The sequence below is a fragment of the Epinephelus fuscoguttatus genome, linkage group LG13 (genome assembly GCF_011397635.1).
Source record: "Epinephelus fuscoguttatus linkage group LG13, E.fuscoguttatus.final_Chr_v1".
Classification (NCBI taxonomy): Eukaryota; Metazoa; Chordata; class Actinopteri; order Perciformes; family Serranidae; genus Epinephelus; species Epinephelus fuscoguttatus.
Genome location: NC_064764.1, coordinates 15,896,134 through 15,917,108, shown reverse-complemented (window position 1 = coordinate 15,917,108; position 20,975 = coordinate 15,896,134). Strand labels below are relative to the sequence as shown.

The following is a 20,975-nucleotide window of genomic DNA, read 5'->3' as shown; positions in this document are numbered from 1 at the left end:
AACTTCAGGTCCACTGGTATTCGATAGTGCTTTTAGTACTAATTCAATTAACATACAATTTTTAAAAGCAGAGAAATGAGCATTTTTTTAGCTGAAATAGTTCTTTTAAAGCAGGAAAATAAAGACAACCAGCACTGTATCCAGTTACACAGAGGTCATGAGAACCACGCTCTAAAAAGGCATGTCTGACAGAGTGGTGCTCTCTCACCCCATTTAGCCCCTGTGATGGATGGATCATTTTATACACCATTAATCCATCCATTTGTCAATTACTAATGGAAATTTTGGGGTTGAGGGTGGGGTGCGGGGCAGGTTTCAGGAACTGTCAAGTCGCTGAATGCCACCTTGCATCAAGGCTGACTGTAATTACAGAAGCTGTCTGAGAACTAACGAAAATGTTCAAAACACAAAAAGGTGCAACGGGTGATAATGATGTTTATTGCGCTCCATGATTATTATCAACACCGTCACTTCCAGGGGGAATTCATTTTGTATTTTGTGAACATGATTGCCTGAGTACCATACATTGTTTCGTTGTATAATAAGCATTCACTGCAAGACAAGTGGCTCGCTGATGGCACTCTGCTGAGAAAATTATACTCTGTTTCTACCAGACAACATCACATTTAGAAACAATAGAGAACAGAGATGGATTTGTTCCCAGACACCTTTCAAAACTCTTTTAATGAAATAAAATGTGCAGGAATTATGGGAGATTATGCAAATAAGTGTGCAATGGTGTACTCGAGGGTTTGTTATGTTGTTCCATCCCTTTTATCGGAAGTAGAGGAGCACATTAGAAGAGTCTTTTTTTTTCTTGTATTACAGTGAACACCATTCAGTTGTCTGTTTTACCGCTGCAAACCACATTAAGAAATTTTGTTGTTTCTGATCAAATTCATTACCATTTTTTCTTCTTTTTGATTATGTAACATGCATGCATTCATGGTAATTTTACCCTGTAGAAAGTATTACAGTAAGGTGGAAATAAACTAGTAATAAATACAGTGATAATAAATAAGTCCAGGAAACAGAGAGGAGAAACAAAGCCTCTTGAATAGCTGAAGGGACATTATGGAGGTTCAAAAAAAAAAACAAAAAACAAGGTTTATGAGAAGCTATCTGCTGTCAGTCCCTGGAAATTACCCCAGCCTGTGAAGGCATCCCGTTTCCTTCCCTCATCTCTGAACGATGGGTGGATGTCTCTCTAACAGCTGGGGTTACCGACACAGTGGCTCGCAAGCCTGATGAGCTGCTCTCTCTATTTGCTCTGCTCATTCTCCTGAGCACCGTGGCCATCCAGATTAGAGCCTATGGCCCATTAGGCAGCCACGGAGGTGGGCAACCTTATAGGTGTAGCACAAGTGTGTATGAGAGTGTGCATGTCTGTGTGCATTCTGGAAGAGACTTGGTGCTCTTGTATCTCCAGTCCTAATGTCTTAACAAGAACAGAAACCTAAGGAAAACTACTTTAATCTGTACAGTTTAAAATACACAGGGAGTTATTTTATTAAGGTTTATATCAAGATTAGGTTGCATGGTTACTCTTCAACACACTAATATGAGAAGAATACAGGTTAGAAATATTATAGTTATGCCAGAGGTATTGAGCAAGTCACTTGTGAACTGATTACACAAATTCTCTCCATAATTTAAAATAGAGTTTCTCTAAGAGGTGCCCTTTTCTTTTTATCACCTTTATGTTCTAACCCTCCCTGTCTTCTCGTCCTATTATGCCACCTAAAAACAACCACTCATAAACTGAAATAAAAAAGATACTTTAAAGGTAATTAAAAGTTTAAAAACTTTTTTTATGTGTAATTCATGTAGATGTGTCCTCAAATTAAAATGTCCCACAAGTATATCAAAATGTAAATATACTGTTTGAGCTGTGTGTGCATAATAAATCAAGTATGCAAACCCAGTTTACTTCACATTCTGTGCACAATGCTACTTCAGACAATATTTCAAAATATCCCAATGGGGTGAGTTTACTGGAAAAAAAGGCTCTCATGTGCAGTCTATGTGAGATGCTGACAGTTTTTACAGACTTGCCTAAAGCTATAGATGGAATTAGCTTAGAAGTTTTCCAGCTTCATGCTGCAGTGAGGGCATTTTTTCTTTAATTCACAAATCTCAGACATATACACATTGTTGCACATTGATACAAGCCAAATCAGCATCACTCTCTCTCACACACACACACACAAAGTGGTGCAAAGGATACTAGGACTTCTGGAATTTCTGCCATGCAATCTCTACTGTTAAAGTGCCACAAAAAAGGATATACTTAATATTTTTCATAATAATATCAATGTATTAAATGATAATGTGAAAGCCTCATAGAGATGAACCTACAGAGAATTCCTCCCAAAATCTGAAGCTCCCCTACTGTTTAGGTTCACTCTCAGAAGGCAGCTCTTTTTAGTAAAAGGGGTCTAAAAACCTGCTCAGCACCAAACAGACAGACAGTTAGAGAGTAGATGGTGAAGCATTCAGCAGCTAAAGAGCCAGATATTTACTTCAGTAGTTGGTGGAGACCAAAACCAGCCCGGTCTCACTCCGAAGTCGTCGAAATCCAGCGCTTGGGCAGTGACCTGTGGTGTCAGAAACCAACAAAAAAAGGCGTCCTTTAACATCAGCATGATATTCAGCCAGTTGCCGTTATACAGTAGTAGTGGCATCATGGGGAAAATATGGCGGGACGAGGACGAAAGTTAAAGCAGGGAAAGTCTGAGAGGGGTTGGCGGGAGTGGTGGTGGATGGGTCCAACAAACACAGACTTTCACCCGAAAGAGCGGTGTTCCCATCCCATAAGTTGTTGAAGGAAAAAAAACATCAATTTGCAGTGTTGTTCCAATGTAGTGCATTTATTTTGAAAGAGACAGTATGTAAACGTTAAATTTCCTGTAAAACCAGAAATGTATCTTAAAAGAAAACAACTTGATATGGTGTCTCAGAACAACCAATGCACCCAGGGTACGTTGCACGTTGGAAAGTCCATGACCAAGCATGTCAGTATGTGACGAGGTCAGAGTGAGAATGTGTTGCCAAAACAGAGTCAAAGAGAGACTGACTATTGGACTTACATTCACCAGGTAGTCACAAACATAACTCTAAATGAATGATGACCATCTGTATATCGGTTACTCACCTTGTGCTATGTTGAATTCATGAAGAAAACTTCAAAGTCACCAGTCTGGCTTTTACGAGAGCATAGATAATTTTTACATTTTGTTCAGTTTTAAATAGTAAAGTTTTAGCAAGAATGCATGTGTGTGAGAACACCTAGGCTTATGACTGGATAATCAAGACCTGGATTATTCTGCACAAGTTGTGTGAGAGTTTGTAAAAGTTATTTTGATACAGTTTTGCTATCGTTAAGTAATATGTCAATGTCATGTTCACAACTTGTTTCTGCTGCCCCCAAGTGGCAAAAATTATCAGCTACCGGATGTGTAACAAAGATAAATTTTTGCCCATGGGATTTTTACACTTCATTTAATGGTAATGGAGCCATTGCCTGTCTTATTTGCCTAAATGCCATTGTGGCAATAAAGATTAAACCCTTGGTCCACCACTGAACATGGAAGAAGTCCTTGACAGACTCAGTGCACAGCAATGCATGCACCCATGCCTTTACATGTGTAGGATAATGCCCTCCACTGTGCTCCGGCCTCAGGGGACTGTGTTTACAGGGCAGACAGCCCCATACCATATCATGTAAATCAAAAGCTGAGCTTGAATTTGAAAAACAAATCAGAAGACAAGGCAGACTGTGAGTTGCTGCAGGCAATTTCGAAGAACTGTAATCATGGTTTGTTTCTGAGCAATTGTTTTTGCCACTGTCACCGTTTTGTGTTATGCTATTTCAAAATATTCAATGTCATCCTCGCCTCGGGCAACAGAGTGAAGCTTCACATAGATAACCGAATGTTCCCTCAGGGCCAATGCAATAATCAAGAATAGGAAAATGGGTTCACTGTTGCAGTGCAAATCTTTTGAGTCTCAAAAGTTTATGGAGGATGAGGCGCAATGTATCTTTCACTACAGGAACAAATAAGCTTAAATGCTAATAAATCATTGCTGAGTGGATGTCTTTAAATTGTATACACTTCACACATCTAATCAGCCAAGCAGACTCAATGTTGTATTGTGTATTTTCTTTAATGGGTGCATTAGAACAGTGGGTAATTAACACAGAGATTCAGAGGTCGATTTTTATTTTGCCAAACTGAGACAGCATTGTTTAACTGCTCTATAAGTCCTTAGACAGCACAGCTTCACAGTCAGTTTAATTACTTGTATCTTTACTTGGCCTGAACTAGAGAGTTGGACTAAATTGGGCTTTTGAGGCTGAATACCGACACTGTTATTCAGTGGAGTTACTCACTGTTTTTAATTTGACATTTTTTCTTTCAGACTAAAAATGTTTATGGATTCCCACAGAATTGTATTCTTGTAAGTAGCCCCTTAAACATCACTTTAAAAGCTGGAACTCCTGATTAAAACCCTTACTAATTACATTCCTACAGGTGTTTGAGCAGCTCCGATCAGTACAAAGCCAGTTTCAATGCATATTTCACAGAAAGACACTCCAGATGCTGTTGAGATGCATTCTTAGTTCACTGTAATTGCTGTTTTAATTATTGCTTTCTCCATTAGGGCTCTAGTGGACAACATTGAATTGCTGTATGGTTCTTCGTATTAGTAAACACTAGGCCTACTTTGAAACTAATGTTGAAATTAAATCTATAAGACTTAATGGTTCAGCGTGTGGACTTCAGGGCATCTATAGCCCGCTTTGTTTTTTTTATGTTTTCATTAGTTTATAATCACTTGAAAATACTAATCTTTGTGTTTTCATTTCCCTAGAGTGAGCCGTTTATATGTACAAATGGAGCAGGTCCTCCTCCACAGAGTTCGTCATGCTGATCCACGGTAGCCCACAACAGACAAATCAAACACTGGCTCTAGATAGGGTCGTTCACGTTTTCCTGTCAGCCACAGTAGTTCTCCTACATGCCTGGCACTCAGGAGATGTGTCAGTTCTGCAACCTCACCACTACATGTCACTAAATTCTACACATTAGACCTTTTAATATATTTAACTTTAAGAAACAGTTACTGATATTTATAGATAATTTTTATGAACATGCTCATGTCCTGCATGACCTAGACACTTCCTTAAAGATGTACTTTTTCCATTTACATCTACTATATGACAACCCCAGGCAACATGTCTGAATGCGTCGTGTCAAGTTGTGTTTAGGTGAAAAGAGGAATTGTTTCTTGAGAGATCAGGAAAGGTTGGAGTGATAAGCCGCTTTCTCAAAACACATGTTGTGGAAGTCAGTGCCTTTGGGACTACCGAGGCAAATATAGGCAGAGAAATTGATATTTCTGCTTCTTTTATAATGGTTTGTTCCCTGTCTGTTGGGGGGTAAGCACAAAAAGGCACTAAAACATGATCATTCACTGGCAATGTAGTTTGTATACATTATACCAAGAGTCGTAATATGCCTCTTAATGTGACATCATGTCATGTACATGTTTCCACTTATCAAGGAGTCAACAAGACTAAGACTCAACTGCCACACTAGCACCTTTGTGAGGCTGCACTGAGGAACAATGGTGCTTTGAGCCAACATCAGCATGCTAAAATGTTCACAATGACTATGGCCCTTTTGACACTTGGTAATAACATATGTCCTGGGTGACTGGATCACAAGTGGGCAGCTTTAAGTACAGCTGTGAATGTACTAAATGAGTCCTCGATGCATCTTGAGATCTTGTGGCTCAGTCCACAATTGGAGGTGGTAGTGATGTGCAGTTCAGGGTTTGTTAAAGCCCGCACCAACTCAGCCCTTTGTGAGAACCAATCCGCCCCGCCTGACCCATAAATATATGCATTAATCAATGAACTGAACCTGCCCGTAAACCTGCAAACTGGAGCTTAAAGTCTCTGACAAAGATATAATATGATAACAACCTATTTGCAGTTGGCAATATTGTATGTCATTTCCAGTAAATATCACAATATAAAATGTGTATTTCTATTTAAAAAGTGCAAACGTTGAAAGACAGCAAGTACTCATCCATCTTTTAAGTGGTTATGTCTTAAGTATGATCTCAAGCATACAGCTGATAACCTATGTGGTTTGTTTACATGAGGGCACAGCTGATAGGTACAGTGCTTTGTTTACATGACGTTCCAGAGGTGCATATTAAACAGATTCAGTGTGGACAGAGAGAAGCTTGCTTGCTGTTAAGACATGGTGTTGGGCTTACATATTTGCAGAGGGATTTATTTTTACTGGACATTATGACCGGAGAGATCAAAATATGTTGGACTTCAACAGATATTCCTGGTCAAAAGCCAAATAACAGAAAGCCTGAGCACAGCAACACTGATCATCAAGCTGCTTGCTGTGTGAGAGAGACAGACAGCGAGACGGAAAGAGGAGAGGAGAAGATAGGAGTTGGATTATTCCACATTTCTGCAAATTATTTATAACTTACTCAGATCGCTGCTTTGTCACTTTATGACCCACCTGCCCAAAACCTGCAATATTTTTTTAACAAGCTTACCTGAACTACCCAGTGACCCGCTGACCATGGGTCGACCCACGCATCTCAAGGAGGTGGTCTGGGCTGCATATGGCTACACTGTTTCAGCAGTGTGTACACTAATGTGTCCCGGGCCACACTGAGGGGCCGCCTACTCAGCTGGCATCATTGCTTATCTGACTCCCCACCAGATAAACAAACTTTCTGTTGATGCAGTTACACAGACACAGAGCAGTTAGCATGAGCTAATACAGTGACAGCAGCAGGTTTCATAAAAACGTCTCAACAAACTTGCATCAACCCTGACATGGCTCGACTCTGCCGGTAAACTCAGCAATAACCATTTACATAAGTCATTTAATCTGTTAGCCTGAACTAAACAGTTAGCAACTTCACTCTGTGCATGTGGCGGTCGAACTCTCACTAACCCCAGCACGGAGCTCGCACTCCTGCAGCAGTAGTCTTGTGCTGCTTGTCTCATGATAAACAGAGGGCAGTAAGGGCTGTAACGTTCATATAGCATGAGGAACCTCCGTTGGTTAAAAACAACTACAGTCTATGGTATTTTCACACGGGAATTATTTGCTTGTTTATTTGCATTTAAAGCAGGGAAGATTGATCCAATCACAATTGAAAACGAATTCTAATGCCAGGTGAACAGAAGAACATAAAGCTGTCCGCTTATGATGGGATCACCCAAGACACATGTTAATACCAAGTGTAAACAGGCTCTATGCTAACATGCTGATGTTGACAGCTGAAGCTAATGGGATTGTCATTAATTTTTGCAGGACTTTGGTCATACACCAAAGTATCGGACAAGTAAATATCTTGATCTAATGAAATGTTACCAAAGATATTACAATATAGTCTGTCTGGACCAATGTTATGGCAATCGGTGGGTATATTGTGCTGAAAACTAAGGATACTTCCTCTAGAGAACATTATTGGCAGTAAATGTCATGACCATCAAATCCATCGAATAGATGTTGAGATATATCAGTCTGGATTAAAGTGGTGAACCAACCATCCGACCTACAGACTAACTATCCCTGGCACCATGTTGCTAGAATGGCTAAAATTATATCACCAATCAACATGCCTCAATGACCCCAGAAAAAAGAATTTCTATTAATAGTCTACAAGGCATTTGGGGTGAAATTTTCCTTTGGGTCTAATTTTTTAACAGTTTGGATTCAATCCACGTGTGGGGCACTTCTGTGTGGGCTGGCACTTCATTGTGAACAGGACATTAGTGAAGCTATTAGCGTTATAAAGTCTCATTGTCTCTGTCAGTTGTGCTGATGTGGTCTCGTTCCAGCTCTTTGCTTGTGATGAGTACAGATGGACGGAGCTTGTTCTCTCTGGACACGGGGAATCATAGCTCACAGTTAGGCCCCCTATACACTACAGTCACACCTCATTGACCAACATTACAGCAAAGGAAACCAAATCATTGCAGGGGGGTGGCAGTAGAGAACCTCTTCTCAACAGTTTGCCCTCTTTGATCATCATTCTCAGTTATCACCCTCTACAGGGATGAGATTTAAGTCATCTGCAATATGTTCTAGTTTGCATTTTTAGGAGTAGTATGAGTAGTAATAGCAGAAGAAGTACAGTCGTAGTAGATCATGTATTCATACTGGAAATAATAATCATACTGGCCAAGGTAGCAGTAAAAGAAGATGTACACACTGTCTCATAAGCATGTAGAAATATAGTGAAACAATCAGACAAACATTTGCTGACATATAATAGATTGCTGTCAAGGTATAAAGGCATAAAGTAGTGGCAAGTGTGAAAGAATATTTAATTATTTGTCCCCATTAATGACAAATCTTCACTACACACACTGCTCCTACTAGTCTAAAATTTCTATAACCTCCTCTTTTGCTGAGCGGTACCGCAACATTTATCCATCTTTTTATAGCTGCAATACATCTGCCCGGTGACGTTAATAGCTTGATCCATTTCTGTAGAATGTGCGGCCTCCCTCCAGCTACAATAGACACAAACAGGCCGCTGTGGTCAATATATTCTACTCTACAACCCTCCGTCCTCCAATGTGTTTGCACGTTGCGCCGCACAAAGTCAGTAGTCAGTTGGCAGCTTCTCTGCATTGTTTGGTGATTGGCTGGGAGCTAAGTGGTGGTGACGGATTGTGATGTTGATGTATTTACCTCCTCTGTGCTGACAGGAAGCTGTTCCTATGTCCTGATTGACTGGGTCTCATCACAGCAGCCGGCGTTGCTTTGTTTAACCCGGTCAGGTTGGGGAGGGTTTGCTTACTCACTCGATGAGACATCCATGAAGATAAGAAGAAGACCTTCCCTAATCTTGGCTGACATTGGCCGCTTGGCAAGCAGAGCAGCTCGCTGTTGCACTGCAAATAGGTGGATATGTAGCTTCACTTCCTCTGAGACAAAGTTTATTGTATAGGCATGCTGAATATGAGATAGCTATTCCACATCAGCACAAACTATAACTTTTTTGGGGGAAATAACCATCATTGTTCTCAAAATGTTTTGGGGATATTTAGATGTCAATACCATTATATTTGATGGGTCTCAATGTAAACAGGAAATCCAGCATTAAAAAAATGTTTCTGTGAATGCAGGACTTCCAGCTGTGAGTCGGAGAGGAGCCCATATCTAAATAAATCATTGGGCTGCCAGCTGAAATAATGTTTTCTTTTCTTCCATTATTCACTGTCATTCAATGTCATTTGTCTCCATCATCACCACAGATTGTCTGCCCACTGTTCAGACTGACTTATTCAGACTAAGGTTCTTGGTGTACTTTCCCTTTAATTGCTGCAGGCAACAAAAGGGTTACAGGAGATCCACATCATGTACACTTGTGTGGCAAATGTAGGTCTTTCAAAGCATACATTTGTATTTGAAAAGACTCATTAAAGATTAAAGGGGTCAAATCAAACTGACAGCTCATCCCCAATTCAAAAACACATACTTTTCCTTTTACCTGCAGAGCTATTTATCAATCTAGACTGTTTTGGTGTGAGTTGCTAAGTGTTGGAGATATGGACCATAGTGATGTCTGCCTTGTCTTGATTATAAATAGGACTCAACTTCATTCATTCATTTGGAAAACTCAACAGCAGTGTCTCAAGACACTGATCTATTAGTCAGTCACCAACGTTTAAAGTTGTTTACTCTAAAGTATTTTAAAATTGCCATCAACTTTGACTGTAAATATGTAAAATAAACATGTCAATTTGATCATTTTCTTCTCGACCACTCATCGATTCTTCTTTGTATTATAGCCTATAAGGCATATAATCTTTGATAGCTGGCCCAGCAATACAAATGACTGGTGAAATACTTACTCGACAGGTGAAATGGCTCTGAACAAGAAAGGGAAAGGATGGCGGAGGAGGCAGCAGGAGCCAGCACAGATACAATTACAGGTTTACTATTGAATGTAATATTGTGTGGCTGTGAAGTAAGTTAGAGATACATACTGAAGAGGCAGAGAGAGTCTTGAAGGTCTTTAGTGACATCAGATTTTCTTTATACCATAAAAACTGCATTAGTAGGCTATATAATTAATGCTAAAAAATGTTTTTCCATCTCACAGTCTGAGGGTGAATTTCAGTCCCAGTCTACCCCTGCAACAAGGTCTGTGGATTGACAGGAAGGCAATTCAGGCACTTTAAAAAAGCCTTTATTGTAGTGGCTAAATCATTAAAAGAGCCAACATGTCTTCATCAGGGCTTTTAAAACATACAACACAGGTATGGCCACACCTGTATAATGGCAGGAACCAATCAGAGGCCATCACATGACTGATATAATGGCATGGCAGGTGGAACACATAGACAGTAATGAAAAAATAACAAGTAAATAAAATAGAGTGACATGAGATAAGATACCCAGAAAAAATAACCCTTCATTGAGACCAGGATTCTTTAAATCATCCAGTTGATGGATCCAAAAAACTTCCCTTTGATTCAGCTTCTGTATTCTGTCACCCACCCAACCAGAGGTTTAATGTGTTCAGCACCCACTATGCGTAATATGGAATCATTAGCATTATGAAATTCACTGAAATGTCTTGCCATGGGGTAGTCGCAAATTTTTTGTTCTAATGGCATATTTATTCTCAGCAAGGTGATCCCTCAGGCGTCTTTGCATGGCCTATAGAGGAAAAGCCTCCCACACATGGACAAGTCGGACGGTAAATAACAAAAGTGGTATTGCAACTGATAAAATCATTTTGTTTATAAGATCTGTTTGTGTTAACATCCATGAAATGTTTAGTTTGCATTACGGTGTCACAGTGAGGACAATGTTATAAGGTTTAGATAACCAAGTGCTTTATTTTTGTCTGCTGGAAGATGTGGATGCATAAGTCTGTCCCTAAGTGCGGGGGTCTGTGGATTATCTTGAGTAGTTGGGTTATATTTTTTTGCAAAGACACATTACTGTTGAGTTTTTCAATTTCTTTTTCTTTATTTTTTTTTCCTGCTTTGAGCACCACAAGCCAGATGCAATTTAGTTCTATTATGTTGAAGAGAAGGCAGCAATTTCTCCAACACTCTGTGGCTCACAGCAAATCAATCCAGATTTATCAGTAGCACTACAGGTAACAAGAAAAATGTGTATTTCTAATTTTAGGGTGAAGTGTCCCTTTAAATAATAAAACGAATGAATGTAGACTGTTGTTCGCATTGTTAACCTTTATTTATATTTATTTATTTTAAGTTTAATTGGTCATTAATTCCCAGCAAGCAGTATTAATCCACCAAACCATGTCCAAAAAATGTATTATAACCTTCCTCTTTTACAACCCTGGAAACATTTTACATTACAAACAGGTGCCAACAGATTAGATTTGTCTCTCAGATGGGGATCATCTGGTCAAAATTATATCACAAGTCTATTATACCGTTGTGAGGTCCTTGAGGAAAAATTTGGGAAGCCCTGCACTTGAACCAATGAGATAACATACGTACACACACACACACACACACACACACACACACGCCACTGCCTTGTCAGCTAACCCCCTCTAGTGCCGAGCTTCCTGCACAGATGCGCACAGTCTCCCACTGTAGCCGCCGCTTCAGCTGCTCCTCCGCTGCATCCCAATCATTCCTCTCCTCACCGTCCCCTTCTGGCTGCTGCAGCGGACCGGGCTGGAGACAGGGAGCTGGTAGTCCGCGGCGCATCGCCGTGCCAACAACAGGATTTCTAAAGTCTGTCACGACTCCGTGCGCCACAGAGACGCACTAGATTGATAAGGACAGTTGAGTGTATCTTTGACACAATGCAAAATCGGCGACTGAAGTCCGTGGGAAATCCGCAAAGTTGTTAGGAGCTAGGTGTTTCTCACCTGTCCGAACATTTTTGATTTCAGTTTAAAATTTTCAACCACTTTGTCCAAATCTCTCCGCTCCGCGCCACCGCCGCCGCCGCTGCCTCCAGGTAAGGGCATGGATCTCCTTTTGTTCCGTCACCCGGCAGATCTCTCCAGCCGGGACCGAATGTAAGGACCAGTGGATCGGTGCTTGTGGAGGATCCAGCCGCGCTTTTTCTCTGACCACGTTACCTCTCGGCTAGAAGTACCTCATATAAAGCCGGTGATAAATGTTGCAGCAGACATGAGTTTTGGAAACAGATTTTTCCTCGTTTCACTCTTTCTTGGAATTGTCCTCACTGGCTTCAGCCACTGCAACCAAGGTGAGTTTAATGATCCACTCCTGCCATACCTGAACTAGTTTAGATTACTGCTCATTTATTCACTGTTTTTTCATGTTTCCCCCCGTTTTAGTTTCCACTGTTTGAGATAGATACAGGGCTGTTAATCACTGTAAGAGCCAATAAAGTAACAGACTCCGCAAAAGTAATGAGTTAAACCAATAAACTGATGACCCCCGGCAGATTGAGCAGACCTGCACTGCTGACAATCATCCATCTAGTGCGCAAAATCTGGGAAGTTTGACATTGTTAGATATCACTTTTTTTTGCCTTTTTCCTTAGCAGTCCTATTTTTTATTTGTGAAATAAAATATACTACTCTTAACAATCTCAAATTAGTCATTTTGTTTGCACATAAACGCACTGTGACAGAATCCAGATTCAGCTTTAAAGTTTATTATTTCCCAGTGGAGTTCCTTGAATTGCCTCAGCTCACTTTTTATCCAAACACAGAATCAGAAAAGAAAATGAAATACAGTTTTTATGGAAATCAGCTGCTGAAGTGACAACCCCGAGGCTGCTTTAATTACACATTCTGCATTACACACTCACACACACAGACAGACACAGCAGACAGTAGACAGAGCAGCCACAGATTGAATCATTAGGTGGGTGACAGTGTGAGAATGTGTCTGTTTGAGAGTGTGAGTGCATGTATGTTTTGTGCCGTGGGTGTTGCAGAGCATTTTAGACGCATACAGTAAAAGGTTCTCAGCTGCCAAAGATGCATTTACCCGGTGAGAGCTTGTGCGTGCGCACGTGTAAATGTGTGTGCACTTTCTGTTGCTTTTGAATGCACATTGCCACACATGTCTGTATGTGGTGTGGGCACATTATGAGAAGTGTGTGTGTTATTGTACACACAGGGCATCGCTCCTGCAGGTGCACTTCTTTGCACAAGCTGGCAGTCCACCTGTCTTTGTATATGATGCTTGAGTGTGTGTGGTTATGGTCACGCGCTTTTGTGTGTTCCTCCATGGCTCCACATGCACACACACACATCTGCAGCATCAGTGAGGTTTAAAATAGTCTTATTGATTGTGCGGGACACAGCGGGATCTGCCCCCCAGGTTATATTTTATTGTTCTCTCAGTTCAATAAGAGCGATGCTACTCCCTGTTCTCCAAGACAGCTGCTACATAACAGCCTCACTCTGTGTTTTTCTCTGTCACAGATTGAATGATTGAACTGATGTCTGCTTTCTATTGTACTTTAGTCTCTCATATTGACTGGTCTGGGACCTCAGCGGCACAATTGCAAGTCGTTGTGTACCACAGAGCGGTGCAGCTCAGAATGGAAAAACTGATAATAAGTCAGATGACAAAGGAAAGTGTCTCATTAGATGCTGAGGCATAAATGTTTCTCGCCTTGCCACATCAAACTTGTCTCTCAGTATATTGCTTCTGACTTTGCCAAAATAATTTCAGGTTCCTTCTGTGCACGGTGGCATGTTTCAGACATTTCACTGTTGGGTTTGTATGGGTATTAGGGAGACTAAATTGCGCAGGTGCATGAATGCAAGTGTCAATTCCAACCTTTCCTCTCAATTCACGCTGCGATCCAGCCGCCTCATGACCACGTACAGAAAACACAATTTTTCCTGCTCAGCCACAGAATACACTGTCCTGTAAAGGCAGGCTTGGGACAAAATTCAACACCATTACACACAGGTGTGTTCGTGTAGTCTGATGTGCCTGAACACAGACAAACAGAACTCAGATGATTGGGGATTTCACAGACAAAATTGGGCGAGATGTCAGCTGTTAGGAGAACAATAAAAACCAATCACCTTTTTCTTCTCGCCTGTGTGCCTCCCTCACAGCAACACATCAGATAATCCCTCACATCAACCCAACTGGGATTGCAGACAGTTATTAACAAAGCTCTACTCACTCACTGCCAAGTTTGAACAAGCCTTTTTTTTCCCCATCAATAGATCTCTTCCCATAATCTTTACTTTTATTTATTTATTTTGTTCTCATTTTCCTTCCCTTGTGAAGTCGGCAGCGGCTATATTTGCTATAATGAACATTCACAAATCTCATTTACTAACCTGATTTCTCGAGCCCTTGTAGAATTTTCCCGAGCAGAAGATTGCTCATACCCAGTAAATCGGGAGATGATGTCTTTGTTCCAGACTTCTGACATTGTTCAGATTGTTTTGTTTTTTTTTCCTGACAGAGACATTCAGGCATGAAAACTCTCAAAAAGCAACCCATCCTTCGAAAAATGGATGAGTCTGATCAAAGCACCACATGTGAATGTTATTTTTGTTGGTCAAACGCATCTCACTCAGACATGGCTGGATCTTTGAAAGTTTGAAGCCAGTCAGCAGCACAAAGAAGAAACCTGTCGGTCGGGATGCTTACAGTTAGAGATTTCAAGACTCAAAAGGATCTAGCCATGAACTCATCATCAATGTAATGTAGCTTTTTGCATTGATTTATGCGGATGGCCGATTAAAGCTTTTGCTCTCACTGGCACCGCATGCAGAGCACAGAGATCACCATCTCTGCTGTAGATGAAGGAGATATTCACCAGCAGTGTGCTGTCAAAGAAAATCAATCAATCCAGAGCAGCCGTAAAATGTTAACACTGCACCTTTGACTCGCGAGCCACACTGTGTGTTTGCGTGTTGTGAACGTGTGTGGATGTGAATTATTATTACACAGCAGCAAAAATATGTATTCAAACATAATCCCATCCCTACAAGTCATATTTTGATGCTTGGTCAACCTTTTTGTATTGTACCTTGACACAGAGGAAGTCGTTAAATCTTGACGCAGAAGAGACTGTGGTTAGTCACATGATTTGACTCATGACTAAGACGGTGTCAGCGGCTAGGTCTGGGCAACAAAACTATTTGGTTGGGATGAGGAAAATATCATGACTGACGTCTGACAAAATAACTCAACGCTGACTTTCAGTTTCACACAGGACACAAACACTGGTCTTCTGGGTCAAAGTCCCGTACTTGTTGGACCCACTCACCCAAAACAGACTTTTGTGCTCTTAAATCTATGTAATTTGTTTTGAATGTCTAATAATGACATGGATGGGTTTACACTGGAGTTGGTTTAAAGCCCTGTGGGTCTTATATATTTGCTAAAGGGCACGTCCCCGGTTGGACTATTTTGATGCCCTAGGGGTGAGACCAGGCTGTATATTCACAATCAGTTTCAGTACGCATGCCAAGAGGTTTGTTCTCAAAATGCTTCTTCAAAAACAAATATTTCAATATTAATTTCAACACTGGGGGATTTTTCAAAATTGTATTCATATATGCACATGATTATGCTGTAAAATAAAGCTTTATCCTTAAGAAGGTTTCCTGACTTTCTACCTCATGTTAAGTGGAGCACGTGCTTCTACATGTAATAAAATGGCCTGTACATGAAGGCCCCCAACCTAGAGAGACAGAAATGACTCCAGGCTGGAGACCGTTAATTTTGTCAGGACTCGGCTTCCTCAGAGGCATCACTGTATTAAGATAATGATTCTTGAGTTGTGCTGTATGTGAGCTTTATGGTCACCTGGTGAGCAAGATCCACTTTATACTTTACACTTGAGGAAAATAACTCCTATCAAAGTCATTAATGGTCAAGCAAATGTGCCTCCGTGAATGCTGTTTAATTTTGAAATGTCACTTATATGAATTAGCTTCTGTATTAAATGGGACCCTGCTGGTAGTGTTTCATGTCATAGCCAATTAACTACAAATTGTACTTGGTTACTTACGTATGCAGTGTTGGTGACAATTAGGCAAATAGTTTCAGGCTGATATTCTACTGTCAAGGTGTGTATCCACATAGGTGTTTTGCCTAATTTAGACCTCTGCTAGAGGAGCGTATCTATGTTTCCTGGGTTCTATGTTCCCTGCTCAACCAAGCGGGAAACATAGAACCCTTTTTGTGTCAGCGGGGAACATAGAACCTTTTTTGCAGGGTTAAGTGGGGAACATAGAACATAGGAAACATAGCGATGACCCCTCCACTGAGCTGGGGATTGTGAAGATATCACCATTTTTGCTTTTGATTTTTTTCCTCCTTTCTCATCCTTACATAATTCTTAACAAAGCTCCACCCAAGTTAAACCTGAGCAGAGGTGTAATTGACCCTTAGGTAAGCCCCAACCCTTTGTAATCATCCATCAAGTTGTCAGGGTTAGCACGGAGCCCACCGGCACTAACTGCACTCCCCGAAAAAATATTACATAACTGTTGGAAAATATGAAAAAGTGATTTCAGAGAGAGGCAGACAAAAGTTTCTACAAAATGGGTTTGAAGGATATCTCCAGGATGTCAAACTGACTCAGCGGTGAAAACAGGTTATAAAGAAAAAGAAAAAGGCTAAAATCCACAGATCACAGTGTGAACCACCACTTCACTTGGTGATCGAGACAGAAGAGTAAAACAGGGTGAGCAAAAGCAGCATGTGTATACACTCAGTATACCTTCAGTGGCTAGTGTAGGAAAAGAATTGCTAACTTAGTAACAACATGTAACGTTTAAGGTATATCTCCTTCCAACCTCTCCGTGTCATTACACGTTATTTCACATCACATTGCTTGAAATCCATAATAACAACTTTCCCAAATAACAAGTAATAAGTAACCAGATGCAAAGGCAATAACATTTACAGTTTGGGAAAATACCACATGATAAAAATATAACTTTTATCATGTGGTATTACGTGGTAAAGGCCGGGAGTTGCTCGTTGTTGTGTATATACTGTACATGTAAAACAAAAAATGGCATTCTGCATAGGAAATCCTTATACAAACTTGAATTCATTGATGAACTGACTAAAGTAAGTGATTAAGTAAATGAGACGTGCAAAAAAAGGTGTATGTTTGTATCTACTGTAGCCAAAATAACTTCAAAATGGTTACACACCCCGTGAGAGTATATATAAAGAGTGATTTAAATCTTATCTCATGAAACACTGCTGTTGCACTCTATGGGCACTTCAAGCTACACTCCAATTAGTGATATCACTGCAGGTGTTTGCCTGTGAAAGCTGATTTAAAAAACCCGTTACTGATTGAGGTGTGGCCAGAGTCACAACATGCCTGTACTGCACATTGTGCGAACAGTATCTGACCCAGTGCTGAGCGGCTGATTGACATTATTGGCATGAATTCCCTTCACTAATCACTCATTTAAAAACACTTACAGCCTATATCAGATCTAATCAACCACATTCAAAGATTTGCTTTGCTGCCATTTATTATTTTCTTGATTGTTTGATCTTTGTGGAGTGTGGAGCGAGTGTGTTGAAAATCTTGTCATGCCTGTCAGGTTGCCTCTGCTATGGATAGTTTTCCATTTCACAGCATATCATCCCCTCTGTTGAGAGCACAGCACTTTGTTTACACCACTAAATGACAGTGTGCAATCCTCACTGAAATACTCACCAAAATCAATTTTCACAAGTCTGTTCATCAAATGCCATTGTTTGTCTTTTAACAAGCCTCTCTGTTTACCGGAATGGGTATGTAGGGAGCTTGCAAATTAAAAGGGTTTGTCTTTGTTTAGAAGTAAGGCGTGCTTTGCTTTTTGCACCACAATAGTCTGAGAAAAAAAAGCATTTCTACTGCAAAAAAATGTTTCATTAATCTTTCACCACAACAGAAACAAGTGTGTTGCTATAAGTGAATGCATATAATGTACCCAAGCCACAATGATGAATGTTTTAAGAGCCACACTTGGTTTTTAATTCATGCAACTTTTTATATATCAACATAACAGACAGGTCTTTCAGTCAGGGCAGTCCTATATATGGCCCAAAGACTATTTACATTGTAGATTCTCACTGAAGGCATCAAAACTATGAATGAACACATGTGGAGTTATGTACTTAACAAAAAAAGGTGAAATAACTGAAAACATGTTTTATATTCTAGTTTCTTCAAAATAGCCACCCTTTGCTCTGATTACTGCTTTGCACACTCTTGGCATTCTCTCCATGAGCTTCAAGAGGTAGTCACCTGAAATGGTTTCCACTTCACAGGTGTGCCTTATCAGGGTTAATTAGTGGAATTTCTTGCTTTATCAATGGGGTTGGGACCATCAGTTGTGTTGTGCAGAAGTCAGGTTAATACACAGCCGACAGCCCTATTGGACAACTGTTAAAATTCATATTATGGCAAGAACCAATCAGCTAACTAAAGAAAAACGAGTGGCCATCATTACTTTAAGAAATGAAGGTCAGTCAGTCCGGAAAATTGCAAAACTTTAAATGTGTCCCCAAGTGGAGTCGCAAAAACCATCAAGCGCTACAACGAAACTGGCACACATGAGGACCGACCCAGGAAAGGAAGACCAAGAGTCACCTCTGCTTCTGAGGATAAGTTCATCCGAGTCACCAGCCTCAGAAATGGCAAGTTAACAGCAGCTCAGATCAGAGACCAGATGAATGCCACACAGAGTTCTAGCAGCAGACCCATCTCTAGAACAACTGTTAAGAGGAGACTGCGCGAATCAGGCCTTCATGGTCAAATAGCTGCTAGGAAACCACTGCTAAGGAGAGGCAACAAGCAGAAGAGATTTGTTTGGGCCAAGAAACACAAGGAATGGACATTAGACCAGTGGAAATCTGTGCTTTGGTCTGATGAGTCCAAATTTGAGATCTTTGGTTCCAACCGCCGTGTCTTTGTGAGACGTAGAAAAGGTGAACGGATGGATTCCACATGCCTGGTTCCCACTGTGAAGCATGGAGGAGGAGGTGTGATGGTGTGGGGGTGTTTTGCTGGTGATACTGTTGGGGATTTATTCAAAATTGAAGGCACACTGAACCAGCATGGCTACCACAGCATCCTGCAGCGACATGCCATCCCATCCGGTTTGCGTTTAGTTGGACGATCATTTATTTTTCAACAGGACAATGACCCCAAACACACCTCCAGGCTGTGCAAGGGCTATTTGACCAAGAAGGAGAGTGATGGAGTGCTGCGGCAGATGACCTGGCCTCCACAGTCACCGGACCTGAACCCAATGGAGATGGTTTGGGGTGAGCTGGACCGCAGAGTGAAGGCAAAGGGGCCAACAAGTGCTAAACACCTCTGGGAACTCCTTCAAGACTGTTGGAAAACCATTTCAGGTGACTACCTCTTGAAGCTCATGGAGAGAATGCCAAGAGTGTGCAAAGCAGTAATCAGAGCAAAGGGTGGCTATTTTGAAGAAACTAGAATATAAAACATGTTTTCAGTTATTTCACCTTTTTTTGTTAAGTACATAACTCCACATGTGTTCATTCATAGTTTTGATGCCTTCAGTGAGAATCTACAATGTAAATAGTCATGAAAATAAAGAAAACGCATTGAATGAGAAGGTGTGTCCAAACTTTTGGCCTGTGCTGTATATCAACATAACAGACAGGTCTTTCAGTCAGGGCAGTCCTATATATGGCCCAAAGAATACTACTTGACTTACTACCACTAGAACGAAGTAAAGATGTGCACACCTGTAGACAGCCAGTATCACTGTTATCTGAATACTCAAACTACTCCCCACTCTAATTTACATGAAGTAACACTGGATGAGACTGCCTTTGGGTCTTTTGTTAGGGCTGTAGTTATTTTGAGGTGTTTGTGTGGCCTGCAAGGGCTGTAGGCCAGACAGGAGATGTCATCATTCTACTGGAGCTCCATATATTTATGAGTTGGCCAGCTCATGTTCTATTTATATCTAACCAGTGGAAGTCCCAAAGGACCCTCAGCTCCAGGCAGGGTCTGTGGGTGCCTCGCTGAAAGATAACTCTATGGAGGGATGGGAAGTGAGAGGGAGAGAGGATGGATGGTTATGTGCACGCAGGCAGTTTTAGCGTACACTGCTCAGCAGACATTTAACCAGAATACACACACACGGTCAAGTGAAAGTACACACACATGCAAATATGCACTGAAATGCACACATAATTACACACACTCAAACACATACATACACACCACTTTTGTAATATGGAAATGTTGTAACTTCATTTTTGGGTTGTAAAAAGCTTTTACTGTTTTTAAAGAATAGTTTTCAGTCACTGCCATCAGGTCACACCAGTAACTCCTGTGAGGTCAGCTGAAAACGGTATCAGCACACCAGAGGTCTTCCTTTACACCATTCCAGTACATGTTTTCTCTTTTTTACAAATCCAAACCTAAAAATTCAGTTTGTATATTACTTAATTGTTGTTGTGGTGACAATGTAACTGCAACCCATTCTCATTCCCAGGGTGTCAAATACTGATTCTTTGTTACACTGTGTTATGCACATTGACGTGTGACACCAAAGCACCCTTTGGCGTCTTTATGAGATGCACCGGGCTTTCAACTAACTGCAATGTAAATCCATCTGTAGCAATATTTGATGGTGAAAGCAACAGATGTAGTATAAATAGTGAGAAAGTCTGCATATGGCGGGAGTGAGGGCAGATGGATGGCTTAAATGAAACCAGACTTCAATCCACGAGAACACAGTTTGTGTCCAACGTGAAAACAAAAGTCAGCGGTGTTTTAATGTAAACGGTGGACTTTAGTGATTACTGCGTTGTGTTGATATGAAGAGGCCCAGATTGTGGATATCTTTGGAGGCGATCTCTGTTTGTTCCTTACAACTCTGACAGCAAGAGGTAAAAACAAAATCCTCCGTCAGTTACAACCATATTAACTCGAGGCCCTATACAGATGAAGTGACAC

At 40.8% G+C, this 20,975-nt stretch overlaps 1 protein-coding gene across 1 annotated transcript in view; it reads left to right on the top strand.

Annotated features, from left to right (window-relative positions):
- The first annotated feature begins 11,605 nt into the window (after window positions 1-11,605).
- Window positions 11,606-20,975, top strand: part of LOC125900283 (ephrin type-A receptor 6-like) — a 231,306-nt gene continuing 221,936 nt past the window's right edge. Inside the window, exon 1 of the mRNA XM_049595194.1 lies at window positions 11,606-12,272. Within this exon, the coding sequence (XP_049451151.1) occupies window positions 12,194-12,272 (79 nt within the window). The 5' untranslated portion in view covers window positions 11,606-12,193. The remainder of the gene's footprint in view (window positions 12,273-20,975) is intronic.